At 31.9% G+C, this 20,487-nt stretch overlaps 1 protein-coding gene across 1 annotated transcript in view; it reads right to left on the bottom strand.

Moving 5' to 3' along the window:
- Positions 1 to 3,443: 3,443 nt before the first annotated feature.
- Positions 3,444 to 20,487, bottom strand: part of LOC110596077 (RNA-binding Raly-like protein) — a 358,304-nt gene continuing 341,260 nt past the window's right edge. The window contains exon 2 of the mRNA XM_021715021.1: positions 3,444 to 3,760. Coding sequence (XP_021570696.1) covers positions 3,474 to 3,737 — 264 coding nt within the window. The 5' untranslated portion in view covers positions 3,738 to 3,760 and the 3' untranslated portion in view covers positions 3,444 to 3,473. The remainder of the gene's footprint in view (positions 3,761 to 20,487) is intronic.

Here is a 20,487-nt window from a genome sequence, read left to right as displayed (position 1 = left end):
ATGCTCCTGTTTTTACTTTTATATCACATGAACAACTGATTGATTTCAATAAAATAAATTTCACCATATATCTTACCAGTTTAAAATCCCTCAGTGGTCCCTTTACTTTCAGAATCAAATTAGCTCTTAATAATATTTGCCATTGAATACATTCTGGTTTCATCACATGTATTACTTATTCTCATTTCAAGGATATATCTATAATCTTCATAAAACTTTAATAGCTCACATTAGGATGTTTAATTTTTCCTGGTGCTACTGTTGTTTAACTTTACTCTGTAAATTACATTTACACATTTAAAAACATGTAGTAAATAAAATAAATGGTTGCTCCTGTTCAGCAAAAAATACATAAGTACACATTATTTGAGATCAAATAAGATAATATAGGTAAAGTACTAACCCAGTGCACGGTCTAATCAATATTAATTTCCTTTTTACTCTAGAGGAAAAGGAGAATGCTTAGTCTGTGGGACATGAAACTCATATCAATTTTATATAATAATGCCCTATTATTTCATCCATAATTAAGGTATTCATATTAAGAGTTTACAGAGCTTTGTGGAGCTGCAAATTATAAAAGGCTTATTTGAGAGTCAAAAGAAGCAAGTGATTAATTTACTTGAATGTAAGTTTTGCTCAAATCAGTAAAAACAAAGTTATAATACTTAAAGGTAGAAGTAGACATACATCCTGGAAACTAAAGGTCTTCTTCAGGACCTGATCGAGGAACTAATTCCTATGGGGAGCAATTAGAAAACAAGCCTTTGCCTGAGTTCCTAGAAAGGATGGTTTAAAAAAAAGATGTATACAGTAAGACGAATGACCTGAAAAGCAAAGTTACTAGTTAAATTGTAAAGCACTTACTTCGCACAAAAAGTCTCACCTTAGATCGAAGTAGTGAAAAACAAAGGAACAATGTCTTTGCTTGGTTTCAGGCACAGAGTGTGATTATAGCTGATTAAGATATATGCTTTGGAGATTTACCTAAGGATAAAGCTAAGGAAGGATCCAAGAGGAATGGCTGAGAATGAGAAATGGTATCTTAGTAAAGGCATAACTTAACTCTGTGCCTCTCAAAGTAAAGCAATTTGGTGTCACTATTTTTTGCTTTGGATTTGTGCAAGGAAGGCACTATATTTTGGTGTGGGTATTTCTCTTTTTTCATTGTATTCATCTAAATAATGCCAATCAAATGAGAGGTGACAGAAAACGGCACTCAAGAAAATTAGCTACAGCTCATTAAAAAGAGAACCAGACTTCTAATTGCCTTATATTGATGATTACTTTTTTAAACATCAAAAATAATTAAGTGCATTCTACAAGTAGGTGCTAGTTTCATAACAATCAGGATATAGGCAATGGATAGAGTTTTCCCTGAAATTGGCTGGAATATGGCACTGAAATAAGAATTTCAACTTGGAAAGGAATACAAAATGTCAGAAAATTTCCATATCAAAGTAAATCAGAGGAATAGAGACATTAAGGAAAACAAAAAGGGACAAATGGAAAATGTACCAATGTCTACTGAAAATAATAATCTTTCTTTAAAATATAGAAAAATGAATGGGAATAATGTAAATAAAAACTATATTCCTACATGATAATGATTATTTGTGATTCACTAGCAGGCACTTACGCAAAAAATCCTTTTTTTCCTTCAAGACTAATACCTCAGACTTCTTTCACTTTTTAATGAGCTTCATACTGCCCCAAATATTTTTAATTGTGTTATATAACTTGTCAATATTCAAAATATTCTTAACACTCTTCTAGCTTCATTGCTCTATACTTTTAACTTGTTTCTTTTATGTGCATTCTTGCCTCTATGTTTGTGGTGATGACAGAGGCAATGTCATTAACTAAAATACGTAATCCAGATTTTAATAAGAGATATGAAAAAATTAAAGCAAATAAATAGAATAGACAGAAAAAGCAAGAAGGCAAAGACTATCCTTTTGTAGACAGGCTGATCAGGAAAATCCTCTTAGTAGAGGTGAATTTTGAGCACAGTACATAATAAAGCAGAAAGCAAATAATTAGCAATGACCTGTCTTTTGAGCAGAGAGAATAGCAAGTAAAATCCTCTGAAGTAGGAACAATCTTAGAATGTTTAAGGCACATCAAGGTGGTCAATGTTTAAGGCACATCAAGGTGGTCATCATTACTGGAGTGGTACAGGATGACAGAGAAAATAAGGAGACAAACCTGAAGATGTGGTAATGTGGGGCATTGTAGGTATGCAATAGAATGTAAATCTTATTCTGTAAGAGAAAGGTAATAGAGGTTTAAAAGCAGGTTAATGACACAATCTGATAAAAGTTTTAAAAAGTCACTCTGGCAACCGTGGAAAGAAGCCGATCTATGTTTTAAAAAGACACTCTGGCAAGAGTGGAAAAAATCAGATGACTTAGGCAGTTATTTGAGTCCCCATGAGAAACAATCATGACCTGTATGAGATGGCCTTCAGATACATTCATTTAAAAAATGTTTGAGTATTGGAGATATTTGCAATATACAGGCAACCAAACTTGATGGATTACACTTATAGTGCAGGGTGAAGAGAAAAAGCATAGTTGATTGCTAGATTTTTATTCGGAAAAAATGGATAAATGGGGATTCCATTTATTATGATGAAGAAGTTTGGGTGAAGCAGCCTGGGAGGATAAAAAATCAAGAGATTTTTTTCAGGGCATGTGATGCTGAGATACCTGGAGAAGATGTTGAAGAATGAGTTTGATATATGAATCTGGACAGGACAAGAGATATAAGTTAGGGAATCACTCATGTATTGATTGTATTTCTTTCTTGTGTAGAAAATAAAAATCCAAATGATTATCTAGCTTATTTATTTATAAATTAATTACAAAATATTTTCTTCTAAGTCTTCTCCTTTCTTTGAATAAAACTATATTATTTCTTGGGCATTAACAAAAATCTGATTATTGTGCATGACAGGACAGGCAGAATGTACAAGATTCTTAACTAGATTTTTCTTAAGTGAGTTATAATCCTTATACAATTGTAAGAAAATTTACTTCCTTTTGTTATTTTCTATACTTTCTCCCCAGAAAAAGAGGAAAAAAGGTAAATACTTTAGTTTCTCAAATCAAATGCTAAAAGTATGACAAATAAAGTAGTTTTTTTGCTTAGCATAGTATTTCCTGGAACACCGACACAATTTCAAGTCAAAGTTAAATGCAATGCATACTAATTATTTGCCTGGCTCTGTTAGAATTAGTGTATTATAAAGCAACTTTTATCTCATTTATAAATTTACAGAAGAAATAAGAAACCTATAGGTTAAAAAATATGAGTACAATAACACAATATAAATTATTAATATGCAAACACTATAATTGGTTGAAGGAAGAGGTAGAGACCATGGTGGTGCCGGCTTTTCAGCAATATAATCATATCCAGATATGTGCAGAGACTAGAACAATAATTTGAAAGCCATAACTAAGCATGATTTACTTACCAAGTGGTTGGCCTGCGATGATCCTGGCATTTTCTCCGGCCACTGCAGCCCTCGCATGTCGCTCACTCATGTACTGTACAAATGCATAACCTTTGTGAACGGAGCATCCAACTATTTTTCCATACTTCGAAAAAATGGCTTCAATGTCAACTTTCTTGACAATGGCTGTGTTTAGATTGCCAATGAAAACACGGGAGTTGATGGACTTGGGGTCATTCTTATTGGTGACGTTGCTGGTTTGTGTTTTGCCAGTCATGGTTGGCTCACCTTGTTTTAATCCTTAAACAGACAAACAAACAAACAAACAAATAATCAAAAGGTAAATCATTAGACTGAATGGATATCTCGGTTTTTTTAAACAGCTTTCCACTATGAAAATTAGACTCAGGAAAACTCAAATCTCTAAGAATAATCAATTTTGTAAATAAAATTTAGTAATATAAAATGTAAACACTATTGCTGAATGCAGTAGAAAAATACTCATAATGTTTTAACATATAGTTATAATTCCTTATTTATTTAGTCAAAATTCGACCCAGAATAAAGGCAGAATATTTTACAATTGTTTTTATTTTTAAGTCCAACCATTTTGTAAAAGAAAACTTGAAGAAAATCTGCTCTTTTCTATCAACAACAAAGAAAATCCAATATGGTTGAGGTCTGATGAAAAATGAAATACAGTAATATAACCTCTATTTACCATTTGAGTACATGTGTTTCTATTTCTACACTTTCTATAATAGGTAAACACATTGTCTACTTCAATGTCACATCCCTTCTATCAAAAACTAACAATTCATTTCATTAAAGGCTGTGGAAGAAAAAAAATTAAGTCACAAATTTAATCAGAAAGTGTTACATAAGAAAAACATAATTTTGAAAATAAGAGACTTAACCAAAATGAATACTATACATGCTACTTATTTGAATTAATAACACATGTCAGTTTCTAAAAAAAATAAAAATTTAAACGCATGTGAGCCAGTGCACATCAATGGTCAGCAAATTAGTAAACTGGGTAACTGTTGACAGTTTTTTAAAGTTCATTTTTAAGATAATTGAACTAAAGATTCCTATAATGCCTAAGGACTGCTAGTATGTTTTCAAAACATTTTCTGAGTTTGGCAGAATGTTTAATTGTGTTTACTTAAATTCAATGAAACTTTTATTTTTAACTACTCTAGCACTTACCAATTTATTTTTAAGGCTTAAAAAATCATTCATTCATTTAGCAATACTTATTAGGCACCTATATTTCACCACATATCATCTGCAGTATCTATTAATTTACAGAAACTATTATGGTGAAACTAAAATTTCAACAAGCTTACACTCTCTGACATTGCTGATCATTGTTGAGCATTAGTTAATTAGTTCACTTTGTCAGTAACAACTACATTTTTATATGAAGACTCTTTGAAAATACTGCAATTATAAAAATAAGTGCATCTGATTTTTAAGAATCAGTTTAAATGACATTTCTAATTAAAGCATTAAGTTGGTAGAAGTCTTTAAGCCATATAAATTGGATATGCTTGAAAATGTACTCACTATGCACTTAAACCAGGTACTTCTGAAATCAAGAGCAACAAAGTAACATAAAAAGTTTGGAATTAAGCGGTTCTTTATTGTATCTGGGATTATTAAAGCTTTACTTCATGTTGGTCAGTCAACATTATAAATATCTCCTTATGAGGAAAGTCAATTTAATAAACAAAACTTTCAGCTATTTACATAAAATGGCATAAGACATCTTTAGAAACAAGGATTATAGCACCGCCTTGTATTGTTTCAGATTAGCTACATTTAAGTAATACCTTTATGAATTATTCAAGATAGGGTTGAATAAAGGAAAGCTGAAAAAATTTTGTTTTAATCTTGCAATTTAAGCTATTGCATAATCCAAGACAAATGCCCTAAGAATTAACTGAAACAAGAAAAAACAAAGTAGCTATGCAGAGTCAGTTGCCTTTCTTACAAATCCAGGCGAACATCAGTAACACAATCCATAGAAAGCATATTGTTTTCTTTTCTTTTTCTCATGTGATATATATTTTTAGAAATATCATAGAGTTATTTTCAAGGGTGAACAATTCTTATGGTTGACATTTTACTTCCAGGACAGGATACATTGGTTAAAATGCAAACACAAGAATTGTAAGATGAGGTCAGACCTATGGTTTACAAAGCCCAGTGGTCTGCCTTTGACAGTGGCTCTCAGTCAAGTTTAATATGAGGGTACAGTTGTATTCTGAATCCTCACCGTAAATGTCAACATGCTCTATTCTTTTACTCTATGTGAATGAAACTCATGACTATGACTACCAACTGTGTAATTTTAATTAATGACTCTTAGTTACCTTAAAATCTGTGTGCCTAATTTTTTTCACAAACATTGACTTGCCAGTTTCTATTACTGTTTATAATAGTAGATTTTGTTTAGTGTTATACATTGTTCATTTCAACATTCTCTGAAAATCAAGCCTCAACTCAGTGTAAGTAATATTTAACTAGTATTTCTATTATGTGCATTTTCAGTCAGTTGAAGAAGGACTTCCACTTTCAGCCATGATGGAATAGCAGTGACCAAATTAACCCTACTGACTTGGATCAACTAGAAAACCAGGCAAATAGAGATGAAGCAACTGTTTTTCAAACATTAAACCACAAGCAGTGCAGCCATTAAGTCTGAGAGATAAGAGACAAAAAAAAAAAGTAAAATGCAGAATAGCCACAGTTTTCTTCCTGGAAGCATATTTCAGGTCATAGAACAGTAGAGAGGAGGTGGGAGAGGGATGTTGCAAGCAGAGACAGTGACCTACTGAGTTGAAGAGACAAAGGTCAAAGCTCAGAACATCTGAGGAGGCTTGTCTTTGTAAGGCAGCTTATTGGAGATAAGAAAGCTATGCAGAAAAAGAACTCCACAGCTTTGCTTAGGAGTCTTTTGCACCTATGCTGATATCTAAAACTTGTATGCAAAAGGTAAAATTTCATAGGATGGGTAAAAGTTATTGGAAAGCTGCAACCCGAATGATTCCAAGACCTACAAAGGACTGAGAATCATTCAAGTTTCTGCCAGCAACAGTGAAGAGTCCAAATTGATTCCCTGAAGAATTAAATTTTGACATCACAAAGACCAGGCCTTAGTAATGGGGATTAATGATCCTTAGAGTTAAAGGTAGTCTGGGACCACTCTAGCAAAACTTAAAAACAAGTCTTAAGATGATTACACTAAACCAGAAACAACCCATGTGCCTATCAGAGAAAAGCATAACACTCCTTAAAATAATAATTAAAGAAAACCTTATTCAACAACATGAAATACACTGTTTTACCATCCAATCAAAAACTCTTAGAGATTTTTAAGAATTAGAAAAATATGACCTGTGACAAGGAGAGAAAGATGTAAAAATGAATCAAATGGAACTTTAAAAGATGAAAAGTATAATATATTAAAAATTTTAAAGTTCTCTAGATGGAGATTACAGGTACTAAGTCTCTTCAGAAGAACAGATTTGTGAATTTGAAGTATAAATAAAGAATATATAAAATGTAGTATAGACATAAAAATGCTGAAAAGAGTATACCGAACCTCAGTGAACTATTTGACAGTATCAAGCTGTTTAACATATATATCTGAAGTCCCAGAGAAGCTAACGGAAAAAATATTTAAAATTAAATGACCAAAATCTTCCAAATTAGATAAAATGATAACCACAAATATTAGAATCTTAATGAATCACAGGCAAAATAAATACATAGAAAATTACAACAGACATATAATCAAATTACTGAAAACCAATGAAAACAGAAAAATCATGGATCTGTCAGTCACTTAAAAAAATCTACATTTTGTCACAAAATGGAGTATAACAGTCAAAGAAATGTTACAACTAAAAAACAAATGACAAAAAAATAATATTTTTTCTGCACAGACAAAACTGTCTCTTTGTTTTTAATTTAGATGTTTGGATGGAGCTAGTGTCAAGTGTCTATTATTAAAGCTGCAATAAAATAAAAGATAAACTATAAACTGCTATTTCCCTATAGAAATCTCTGTAATGGATGGAAATTTCCATATCTGTGCTATTTAACAATGTAGTAAATAACCACATGTGACTTTTGAGCACTTGAAATATGGCTAGTGTGATTGAGGAGCTGGATTTTTAATTTTATTTAGTTAAAATTAAAGTCAAATTTTCATGGATTGCTCAGCTCAAAAAGGCTAACAGGTCTCTTGTCTTTGAAACTTCTAGGGTAAAAATACATCAGGAATAAATCTGGCTATTTATGTTTCACTCATACCTCAAGAATGGGTATGTTTTTGGACCTGAACACTTAGGAAAGGTATGAGGGTGTTATCTGTATTTCAGAAGAAAAATAAAAAGTTCAAGTATCTGTCATATGAGAACTAATTTAAAATTAAAGTTTTTTATTCTGAAAATATCAGACTGACATACTGAATGCTCTGTATAATCATAAAGAATGTGATTAGAATAAATGAAGTCTTTTAATTTGCATTTGAGATAGATTTCTATCTTTGAATCCATACAGAGTACACTGATTATAAATTAAAGGCAGCTCTAAAATGTGCTTTAGAAAAAATGTTTTTGGAGCAAACAAAATTAATTGACAGAAAATTGTACCCTTTTCCTGACTTAGTGGTCTTGAATTTCCAGTCTAATTTGGAGTCACTCAAATACTGGTATTGAATAAACAGTGAAGAACAATAATAAGTTCCTAGGTAATCAAGAGAGTCAGCCCAAAATATTAATATAGCATGGTATATTCAAAATCTCAAGAAAAGATGAAGGGATGCAAAAATGAGTAAGAAGTCAATCATAGTATTTTAAAGTGATCATCTCTTGAAGTCTAGAGCTATTTGTCAAACAGATAGTATAAGATTAAAATATGGCAAATGTTGAAAAATAAACAAACTAAAGTTGTCATTTCTGAAAAAGAGAGAGATCAGTCCTATTAAGTTAATACCAGAGAAACTCTCTTAAAGCATGTGATAATTGAACTAATCATTAAAGGATATTGCAAGAATTTAATTGGCATACAGTTAATTTATCAGTATACATTAGAGGACAGTTGTTTAACAAATATCTTTAACTCATTAACATGTATTTTTTCATTAAACAGGTTAATTTAAAATTGCTTATATTCATAATTTCAAAAAAAGAAAAATTGAACTGAAATAAACTAATATATTTAAGCATCTTTTTTTGGACAAAATAAAGAATATAAAAATGTCTTCCTTTATTCTTCAGAAAACCACCCACAATTTAGAAATTATAGCTTATATCCACCAGATTACTGAAAATTGTTAATAGACCATAAGACAAATTATTTATTAAAAACTAAATTACTATTTTTATAAAATTATTTTGTGAAAAATCTTCTGATGTCCATTTTGTCATGGAGAAATCACCATAGTATATTTAGTGATGTCACTGTCATTCATAAGATAAATTTCACAATTATGTTGAAATTTCCACATAATTATGTTAAGCCTCAAACTGCTTCCTGAAATAAACCAAAATATAGCTTTTTAAAAGTAAAAATTTGGAGGAATATGTAGATATGAAGTATAATATATACATAGGAAGGAAAAAAATGAAATCCCAACCAGAAAACATTTACAATTAAAACTTTATTGTATATTTTTCATTTTTTCTAGTACCTAGAAAATAATTTATAAATTAGAAGAAAAGTTATCATAATCTACATCCCAAGCATCATTATTTATTACTTGAACACCCATTTAATTATGTTGTAAGATAATTATATGGGCTATGACTTAAATAGTTGCAGAACAACAAAGCTAAACAACCATTTTCTTTGTCCTCTTGCTCGGCAGGTAGCTTGTTTCCAGTTTTTCCAGGTCACAAATGTATCTGAGATGACCACTGACAAATTTAGCATGAATTCCCAGGATAGTACTGGTATTTCTCAAACACAATGAATGATGTTAGTTATCATTGCTCAACTACTTTCCAGAGAAATCGCACACCTTCCTTTTCCCACCAGCAGGGCAATATGGTGCCTGTTTTAGCATGCTTACAGCAGTTTTGATACTTGCCAGATCTTCCCTACGTACTATGCTGAAAACTATTTTCTGATTCATTAAGTTAAGTAGGAAGAATAGATGTACTATAAGCTAAGTAAAAGGAGGATACTCTGATCTATAATAGCAATGATGTTTAATGAAGTTTAAGAGTTTAGCAAGCCTGGTGCTAATAATAGAAACATAATTCCTTAGTTCTTAGGGAAAAATAAATCAGTGTTTGAGGCTTCACAGACACATTACCACACAAAGACATTATTATTTTTAAATTGTATGAAAAATTACTCTGATTCTCTTTGCTAAATCTGTAGGTATATTTTAATATACCGATGTTACAATAGGATATGTTCAATGATCATTTAAAAATCTAATAGGTGATTATAATTAAATTTGCTATTCTACATACAAAGCTCTTGATCTTTCAGCGGGTTTCCTATCCAGTCTCCATTTTCCTTTTGCCTACTATTTTGTGTGTAAAAAGATGAAAGGTCTAAAATATTTTTATACTAAGACCCACTGAAAATATAGGTGACATAATAAATTTCACAGAAAATTGGTTAGTGTAAGAGATTTTTTTAAAAAAAATAGCTTAAAATACCACTAAATAGAATCTAAGAAAGTTTAAAAAATTAGGCAAATGATAATATTTCATTTAATAGCTAATCATAATTTAATAAAATTATGGTATAAACAAAAATTAAATTACTATAGAATAATGGGACTAGCATTAATTTTTAGAGAAAATAATGTTAGTTGAAATATCTTAATAAGTGAGGCTAGGTTTGAATAGGACTATTAGCTAGTAAGAAGTATTTTCTTTTTTTTTTAATCAATTTTTTTTAATGATATTGTGGGCTACAGTTAACGGTTAGGTATACAAATATGCTCTGTTCAGGCATCCTTGTTGATAAGAGGTGTCTCTCCATATCCAGACAGATATTAGAAGTAAGTATTTTCATCTGGAGATTGAATAGCTGAACTGAAAGTAAAAATAAATATATAATTATAGTTAATGTAACAACTATAGTTATAAAAAGTTAACAATTTTATATCGGTTATTTTAACTATAAAACTGGAAGTCAAAGGATATTTTTAAGTCACCATTAATTAAGAAGTTGGAATATCAATTAATAAACTTCTGTATTCAACTTAAAATTATTTTCATAAGTATAAATTTGTAGGTTATTGACATTTGTAAACAAAGAGTAATGATAAGTGTTCAATTATTTCTTGGAGAACATTTAATGAAGTGCTGCAGATCTAAATGTTTTTGGCAGAGGGTTATGGTTTAGGAGGGATCATTAGCTTGTTTTTTAAGGGGGTTAAACACATTCATGTGAAAATGGTGACCAATCTGAAAAAACACTGCCTGGACTAGGCCAAAAATCAAGAAGAACATTGGGAACAAGTAATTATAGGAGCTTCTTCCAATGTTGATGCATTAATCTGTTCAAATTGCCACAACAAAATGCTACAACTGAGGAGCTTAAACAACAGAAACAGATTTCTTACAGTTCTTGATGCTGGGAGGCTGATATCAAGCCAATGGTCAATTTAGCTTCTGGTGAGAGTTCTCCTTCTGGCTTGCAAATGGTCACCTTATCACTGTGTCCTCACATGGAAAAGAGAGAGAGTACTCTGGCATCTCTTCCATTTCTTATAAAGGCACAAATTCCATTAAGTGGTTCTCATACTCATGATCTTATCTAAACTAAATTATCTATCAGTGGACCCACTTTTAAATATCATCACATCAGGGTAGGGATTTCAACAAATGAATTTTGAGGAGACACAATTCAGTCCACAGCAGTTCACACCATTCAGCAATAGGAACTCATTTGTGATTTTGGAGTTTTGGGGAAATGGAACACGCTTCCTCTGAGCCATTGTAATTGATGTTGTATTTATTCTGTCATGTAAACAATGTCTATGTACCCAATCATTAAATTCAATAGCATTATTCCAATGGAATTTCTACAGACAAGAAACATTAAATATCAACTTTTAAAATTGGATGGATTTAGAGTCAATCATATTCAGTGATCCATCACAGAAACAAATAACAGAGTACCACATGTTCTCACTCATAAGCGAAATTTGAACAATTATAATATTTTAATAAAGGGATTGGTAGTAATGGGAAACTGTCAGGAGGGGGGTGGGATTGGCAGTTGAGGGAAACTGCTAGGGAAGGGAGAGGCATACCTCATTAACAAGGGTACCTGCATAATCAACGTTTGTATACCTCACCCTGAATTGTACTCCACATCTTAATAATAATAAAAAAAATGAAATAAAATCATTCACTTCAAGAGGTTATCCTAAAGTACATTCATATTCTCTGGAACCTGACCTAATTCATATTATTCTAGGAAATTTAGTGCATGTGATATTCCTAAAGGCTTTTTTTTCTCTGCAAAATAGCTGTTTAGTCATACATATAGTCCAAATATACTGACTGAAATTATGCTTCCATTATAACTTTCCACTGGACAACATGTCCTAGTAAAAAGGTAGTTTCAAGTTATATAGAGAAGTCAAATCAAAATTAATTAGACTCTTTATTGACTGGAGGAAATACGTCAATCAGTATCAGTAACCACCTGTGACGCAAAGGTGTTGGAAAATGGCAAAATTAAGAAACAAGCTTCCTCTGAGTCACTGGAGAGGCTGTGATTGGTGCTGCATCTATCCTATCAGGGATTAGCACCAAGGACAGATACAACTTGATGTAATTGACTGTTATTTGAGCAACTATTTCGCAGAGGGTCATGGACCACGAGACTCTATTACATTGGTTTGTGATTGGTGAAAAATCCTGTGGAAATCAAAACGTATTAGGAAATATGTCTTAGTGAGTTAGGTTTAAGCAGGCAGAATAAAGTGGAGAAGAAGAAATCAGTGCCACTTCTTTATTCACAACACCCCTCTTGTTTTAATGTCTGTTGTAGACATTGCTAAAAGGCATTCCCTTTAGGAGATTTCAAATTGCAGAAGACTGTCTATAAATCATTAAAACTATCTAGAATCTTTGAATGATATTTAGTTTATATTTAACAAGCGCAAAGCACTTGTATACCGGCCATTGGTATAAGTGATTATTAAATATTCATTCATTTACAGTAGTAAGGAAATTTCATTTTTTCCCTTCTGAGTTCTTTTGTACTTCTAAGTTACTTAAGGAAGATATCCATCACTATAGTACACAAGAGTCTACATTGAGAGGCTTCTGCACCATCATAATTATTTATGTCAAGTGGAGAGGAATAGCCGCAAACTGCTAAGACTTACTCTGGGGTTTATATTAAGATAGAGAATGGCAGCTAAAAAATTATCTTGAAAATGTCCAGATACTTTTGTTATAATTTTCCTAAGAAATTACAAGAACCAATCCATAATCTCCAGGTAGAATATAAAATGCGATATTCAACTTATTCTCTTTTACTTAATAATAAATGATATGACACAGTTCACATTAATGAAGTTCAACAAAGCAAATGTGAAGATTCAAGGCAAAAACATCATTATATTCATTTTTAATTGATATACTGTATGATGACAGCAATGGATAAATAGTAAGAAGATTGTTTTTACATATTCATTGGAACAAAACACTACTCAATCCCCTTATTCCTCCACTGAACAAAAATCTTTTCTTATTTTTAAATTTTCTAGTCACTTAAAGCTAAATTAATAGGAGGTAAACATTGTCATACCCACAGGAGAATTTCACTCACTCCTAGTTAACAGGTTCAATCCATTCTCGTCCTCTTTGTACAAAATGTCAATCATGACAGTTCCCTCAGGAGTTAAATTCAGACCACTACATGATTTCATGTAGGCTACTAAACTGCCTGCAGGGATGAACAAATTTCAATCATTATGATACAGCTTTGGAAGACTGACCCTAGAGTGAAAGATCTAAAATCCCACAACCAATCCTCCGAAATTTCTTGTACTCTCCTAAAATAAAAATAAATGCCCTACAAAAGATGCGATTGTGAATTTCCTTTCACAAACTTGAATGTCTGGGGTTGTATTAAGTAGCAAATAAAAATGATATCGTGAAAATGTCTACTGTATGTCTAGATCAGATAAAGTTCCTGTTTACACAGTCCTTGAACTCAAGTAGATGCAGTGTCATAAATTATAGCATCTAGCAATGCATTATTGCAAATAACTAATTTAGAATATAACTTTTCATTGGTGGAATAAATCCTATCCTTATTGATGCAACAATCTATTATGACATCCAAGACATTCCACTTTGTCCCTCTCCTTCGTTATATAAGGCAGAATCTCCCTGAAACTTTGGAAAATTTCAAGGAATGTAGTAATTAAAAATTATGGATGTCCTTCTCTGAATAAAAGTCATAGTGTTAGTATTAATGATCACCTATCTGTAAGCTTAGTGAAAGTTACGATTTAAGATCTTACTCCACAAATACTAAGGATATGGTATAAGACGACTGTAGGTATGAGATAACTATGTCATTTAAGTGTCTTAATTCATAGATATTTCAGTCTCTACAAAGACTTTGCACTAGGTTTTAATATAGCATAAATAGTGTAACATAGAAGACTGTCAAACTTGGGAAGAAAATGTACCCTAGTTTTTAAGATTGTTTAGCCATTAGGGTTATGCAAACAAGGATTCTAGGCTCAGTACTGCCTCTTTTTAGCTGAGTTACTGTGAACAGTTATTTAGACTCTTTGATCTTCATATTTCTATTTGTAATTTAAAAATGGCAATATAAACTACTGATATGTCTTTCGAGAGGTTTGAATGTAGCAAAACACTAGGCAAAACATTTGGCACATAGGAAGTGATTAAAAATGATAGCTTAGTTATTATTCAGCATACATAGATAAGTTGGAAATTCATGCCCTAAATTATTTTTCTTCAGTGGAAATTATACTTGAATATTTTTAGTTAGATACACTGAGTTTAGCCAAAGATGATTTACAGCTCTCCTTTGAATACTTCCATGTTCTCAATTTTCTAATTATGTGCAACTTCTCTGAAGCTGTATTTGGACATTGATTCCTAGTACTTTATAGAAGTTCCTTCCCAAAATACATTTGCACAGTCCTTTTGAGATATGACACAACTCCTAGTAATATTTTATCTGATATCATTGTAATCTTGAAGTTAGCAAGTTGGTCTCAAAAGTTTTTTTGTGTGTGAATTCGTATCACTGGAGACTATTTTAATTAACAAGTGACATCTCACAGCTTTGAATGATATTTACTTTGCACTCATCAGCAATATATTTTTTTTTTATATTATGACCCAGTCCTTGGGTTTCACTAACAGACATATAACCAGGACTTGGTGTTATAGAAGTTCTAGTTTTTTGGTCTATACATATACTCAAGAATGACTTTCATGTTTTATGTATTGGCTCTTTGTGTTCTTGATTTTCCAGGCAAAGCCTGTGATAGCCATGGAAGCCAGGATGATTACATAAATCTAAGTTTCATATGGAGTATGTGTTTTATGTACTTGGGTAACAGTGTTGGCCGGAGATCTTCTTGACCATTTGAGAAAGTTCAGATGCTGCAGCAATACAAATAATGAGATAAGTCTGTAGCAATACAAATAATGAGATAAGTCTATGGGAATAACATTCAGGGAAGCCTAGATTCCAGAGACTGGCCAAGTCTATGCAGACTGCAATATTTATTCAGAAACATGCTGTATGATTTTTTTATTAGCTTCAAAGCTGATGCAATAGGTAGAAATTAATATCACATGGTAAATTTCACTCACACACTAATAAGCTAGTTTATGTATTTACAAATAGTGACACTAAATCAACAGGACAGGATACCAAGAACAACTCTATGCCTCTCAGAACAATATGAAATCTGGATCCCTCGCGGAAGACAGACCCACCCTGAACAGAGATGCCAGCTGCACTATGATATAGGAATAGGGACTTGAAAACCAGGGAAGCTTACTCAGGAGAGTAGAGAATATTGTTGAATCTCCTGCTCTCATTTAAGGTCTTCTTTCCTTTCTTTATACTAGAAAGACACCTGTGCTTGCTTTTTTGACATCACTTTTTGTGCAACAGAGTTGCCACCAAGGGGTTTCAAAGTGAAATTCACATATAAGTTATTCTCAGAGCATATTATTACTTAAGATGCTGCAAATTGTAGTGCTTAGACAGATCATGAAGCTCCAAAATAGAAGTGACAAATTAGCTTCTCCAGACTAGAATTTCATTTATGACATTTAAATAGCTGGTCAATGAGCTATATAAAATTTTGCAAATAGGAACAAATTGTTAGTACATTTGACTCAGAAAATGTCGAGAAAAATGATACAGGAACAAAGTGACCTACTTCTGACCTGTATTTCTTCACTCATTTTTTTTGCATTATTTTTCTTACTAAGTTAAATTCTGGAATGACATATATTATATATTACATGTGTATATGTAATATACATTTTAATTGTCATATAATTTAGCTCATGGTTTTGAGCATATTAGGTTCTTAGTTATAGCTGAGTTTATTAAATGTTTATATAACCATCTAAAAATGAATGACTGGGAAGACAGATGTCTATTATCATTTTTAGTTCTTATTGGCATTACCAATTTGAATTATGTATATCCATTATACCACTGTGTTAACACTACTAATCCTTCCACCCTTGCATCCCTACCAATGAGGGAAATATCATTTGGATTTTTAAAAATAATTTTGAGATAATTTTATAGCAATGTTATTCATTGGTAAATCCAATGCTTTCAACAATCATATGATGAATTTTTTTGAAAGTCAAAATTCCTGATAGAAGCAGATATGCGTCCAGAAAACAATCTTTCTGGCAGGTTTAACATTTGTAAAAGGATCTGTCAAGTCTCATGGGCAGGGAATATGTTTTATCTCTGTTGTGTCAACTTAAAATTTATTTAATTTTTATATAGTATATATAGATAATTATGTCCTATACATGCAAAGAGAGAAATTCTGTCTTTTCTGGCACAATTCACTACGAAATCAAATAGAAGAACCTATGTAGATTAAATAAGCTGAAATACACAATCTGATAGATATTATCACGTTTCTGAAAGAACAGAAGCACAGCAAAGTTTTGAGAATCAGAGAGACCTATGTAACACATACGTTACTATTATTAATGGTATGATTTTAAACCTCTTCATAATTTTTGGGAACAGTGTTGAAAGGAGTATATACTCAAGTATTAAACTAAGGGTTATACAATTCCTATTGGAATGGATCTCATTATTTTAAAATAGCATATAAAAACATTCATCCATACAAAAACATACTGGCACCCACTATACACAAGATTTAAACAAGAAAGTAAAGTTATTTTTTTTTTAAAAAAAGAATGGGAAGTGGTTCCCTTCATACATAAAGTAAAAGGTTGTATTTTAATAAAGTATAATTAGAAATAAACTATCACTATGTAGCTGTTGTTTAGTTGATAACTGTGAAGCTTATTAGGTAAAATAAAACAATATCGCCTAGGGTCATAAACACAAACAGTAATACCTCAACTTTACAAAGGTTTATACAGAAAAACATAGGTGTTGCAACTATATAAGTAGGCTTCATAAGGCTTGAGCATCCAGAAACCCAAATGAATTTTAAAACAGTGCTGATACTCTCTTACCTCCTGTATATTCAGCAGGTATTATTTATAGTGTTTTTGATTATCCCTAAGGTTCTATAAAACACTTTACATATAACAGCCACTTCTAGGGAAACATCTGCCAGAAGTATAAAGGGACTCTCTAGAGGACCTTCTCATCTATAATAATACTAGCACCTGCAAAACCTCATCCTTTACTGAAGTAGCCACACCTGCAGGCAACATGCCACACACAACACAAGGGCTGCTCACAGTTTGGTTTCAGGAAACATAATGCCTATTCTTAAGTTGAGACACAACTGATGCTTTTATGTTCTGAATGTCTGTATACCTCCAAAATTCATGTGGTAGAACTGAGACCCGCATATGACAGTATTAATAGGTGGAGACTTTAGGAGGCAGAGCTTTCAAAAATGGGATTAGTGACTTTGAAACATAGCTCAGGGGAACTAGCTAGACGCTTTTGCCTTTCTGCCCCTTTCACCATGTGAGGACACAGTCGGGGTACTATCTTGCAAGCAGAGCCTGGGCCTTCACCAGACATAAAACACGCCAGCATCTTGATCTTGGGCTTTCCAGACTCCAGAAGTGTGAGAAATAAATTTCTATTATTTATAAATAATCTCACCTCAGGTATTTTGTTATAGCAGCATAAATGGATAAGTCAGATGCTTATTGTGAAACACTGCATTTTTATTGGAATGGGAAATCCAATATCATGTAACATTCAAAAGATCTTACAACGTTAATAGCTCTTATGACTCTTCAATAAAAACAGATTACTAAGTATATTATTATTTTTAGAAGCAAAAATTATACTTATTTTGTAAAGTTAAAGTGAGTCAGAAGACCTGGGTATCATTGGTGTTTCTTATCTTCAAAGAAGGAGTTTATTTATAGTTATTTTACATGAGTCAATGGTAATTAAAATAGAAAACTTAATTATGAAATATACATTTTATTGCTGAAAAATCAATGAAAGTTTTAAATGTAACAAGATAATAAAAAGTCACAAATGTATGTTAAACATAAGCAACAAAGGGCAATCCAATGGATTTAAACCTTGGAATCATTAATTAAGCTCTAAATTTTTACTTGAGATTACATAACTGGATATACTTACAGGAACTTTAACATTTCAGTTGTGTATATGGCTTTTTCTTATATGATTTTCATCCCTAATCTCTTTAAAAATTAAAAAGTTTAAAAAGACTTAAAAAATTAGATAAATAGATACAAAAATGCAAACATTTTGCAGGATGTTAACAATGTATTATATATATTTCAAAATAACTACAAGAAAGGATTTGAAATGTTCCCAACATAGTGTTAAATACCTAAAGTAATATATATCCTAAGTACCCTGATGTGATCATTACACAGGGTATGTTTTTATCAAAATATTACATGTATCCCATAAATAAGTACAAATATTATCTACCAATAAAAAAGAAAATTTCTAGCACTTATTGAACATTTACAATATGCAAGGCATTATTGTAAGAATTTGACATTATTAATCAACTTAATTCTATTCTTACTAGGCACAAATGGAAACTGAAGAAGAGATTTCAAGCAAATCCCCTAAGTTCAACTTGCATAGACAAGTCTGAGAGCCTGGTATTGTTTCATTAGTAACCTAAACTTCAAACACTTGTCAGTGATAAGCATAATTGCTTGCTGGTTCCCATGTTAAAAAATGGAAATTAATTATTTAAGGCAGAGTAGATTGAACTCATAGAAGTAGAGAGTAGAATGAATGCTACCAGAATCTGAGGGGCAGAGAAGGGAATGGAGAGTTGCTTATCAGAGTAGACAAAGTTTTAGAGAAAACTGAGGAATAGGTTTTGAGATATATTTTACAAAAGGGTGGCTATCTGTAATAATGTTTGCATATTTCAAAATATATAAGAGAAAATATATTTTTCACCATAAAAAATGACAAATGACAGGTAACAAGGTGAGTAATAGGTTAATTAGCTTGATTTACTCCACATTATATGCATACATTAAAAAAAACACAATGTACCCCATAAATGTATACAACTATGGTTTGCCAATCAAAAATAATATTAATAACAGCAACAAAAAACAAGCATAGCAGTTATTTTCAAAATGTACTCATCAGAATTTACTGATTTCTCAGAACTGGGAAGGAGGAAATTTTGTACCTTAGTGGTCATGTGGATATAGGTAGCCTAGTGATTCTTCGTTCCTCCACTAGCTTTCAAATTTAGCACTGCCTTTTTTTCTATTTCGGTTATTGATATAAATAATAATGAATAGGATAAATCATAGGAACATAATGAATCTTGAAACTCGCTGACCTATAGGAACTTCTATATCACTCTCAAGGTCAATTTGTCAGCTAGTTAAAATAGATGAGAGCCGGGCTCGGTGGCTCAGCCTGTAATCCCTCGCCTTTGGGAGGCTGAGGTGAGTGGATTGCCTGAGCCCGCGGGTTCGAGACCCGCCTGGGCAGCGAGACCTCAACTCTACAATAAATCAAAAAATCAGCCGGGCGTGGTAGCGCATGCCTGTAATTCCAGCTACTCGGAAGGCTGAGGTGAAAGAATTGCCAGAGCCCGGCAGGTAGAGGCTGCGGTGGCTGGCAGCGGCCACTGCACTCCAGTCTGGGCAACAGTGAGACTCCAACTCAAAAAAACAAAACAAAACAAAAACAGATGAGGAAGATTATTCCCAACGTTCTCATATATAATGCAGCAGACATTTTCCCAAGGAAACAATGCTATAAATGATGGGAAGGTGTAAAAATAATATCTGTTAGTACTATATTTTGGCTATTTTGTGAGTACCCAGCATAGGAAATTTGGCTGATTCAGCAATATAATATTACATTTAAAAGATTATTCATATAAATAGAAGAACAGTAAACACCCCTTCACCTAAAATGGATAGACCTAGTAGGCATAAAGTTAGTAAAGACATAGTTGTAAACACCATTGTCATTCAACTGGATATAATTGACATCTATTGACACATTCTTCTCAAGATCGCGTGAATTATTCACCAAAATAGACCACATTCTGGGACATAAAATACACCTTAACACATTTTAAGGAATATAAATCATACAGTGACTCTTTTTAGACCACAATAGAATTAAACTAAAAATCGTTAGTGAAAAGATAGCTGGAAAATTACCAAGGACATGGATACTAAACAATACACTTCTAAATAACACATGGAGCAAAAAGAAATGTCAAGAGAAATTTTTTAAACTATTTTGAATTAAATGAGAATAAAAATTCAACTTATCAAAATTTGTGGGAGCAAGTAAAA

The sequence above is a fragment of the Carlito syrichta genome, unplaced genomic scaffold (assembly GCF_000164805.1).
Source record: "Carlito syrichta isolate Samal-C Ts95f unplaced genomic scaffold, Tarsius_syrichta-2.0.1 Scaffold306570, whole genome shotgun sequence".
NCBI lineage: Eukaryota > Metazoa > Chordata > Mammalia > Primates > Tarsiidae > Carlito > Carlito syrichta.
The sequence above is the reverse complement of the archived record's forward strand: the minus strand, read 5'-3'. Positions and strand labels throughout refer to the sequence as shown.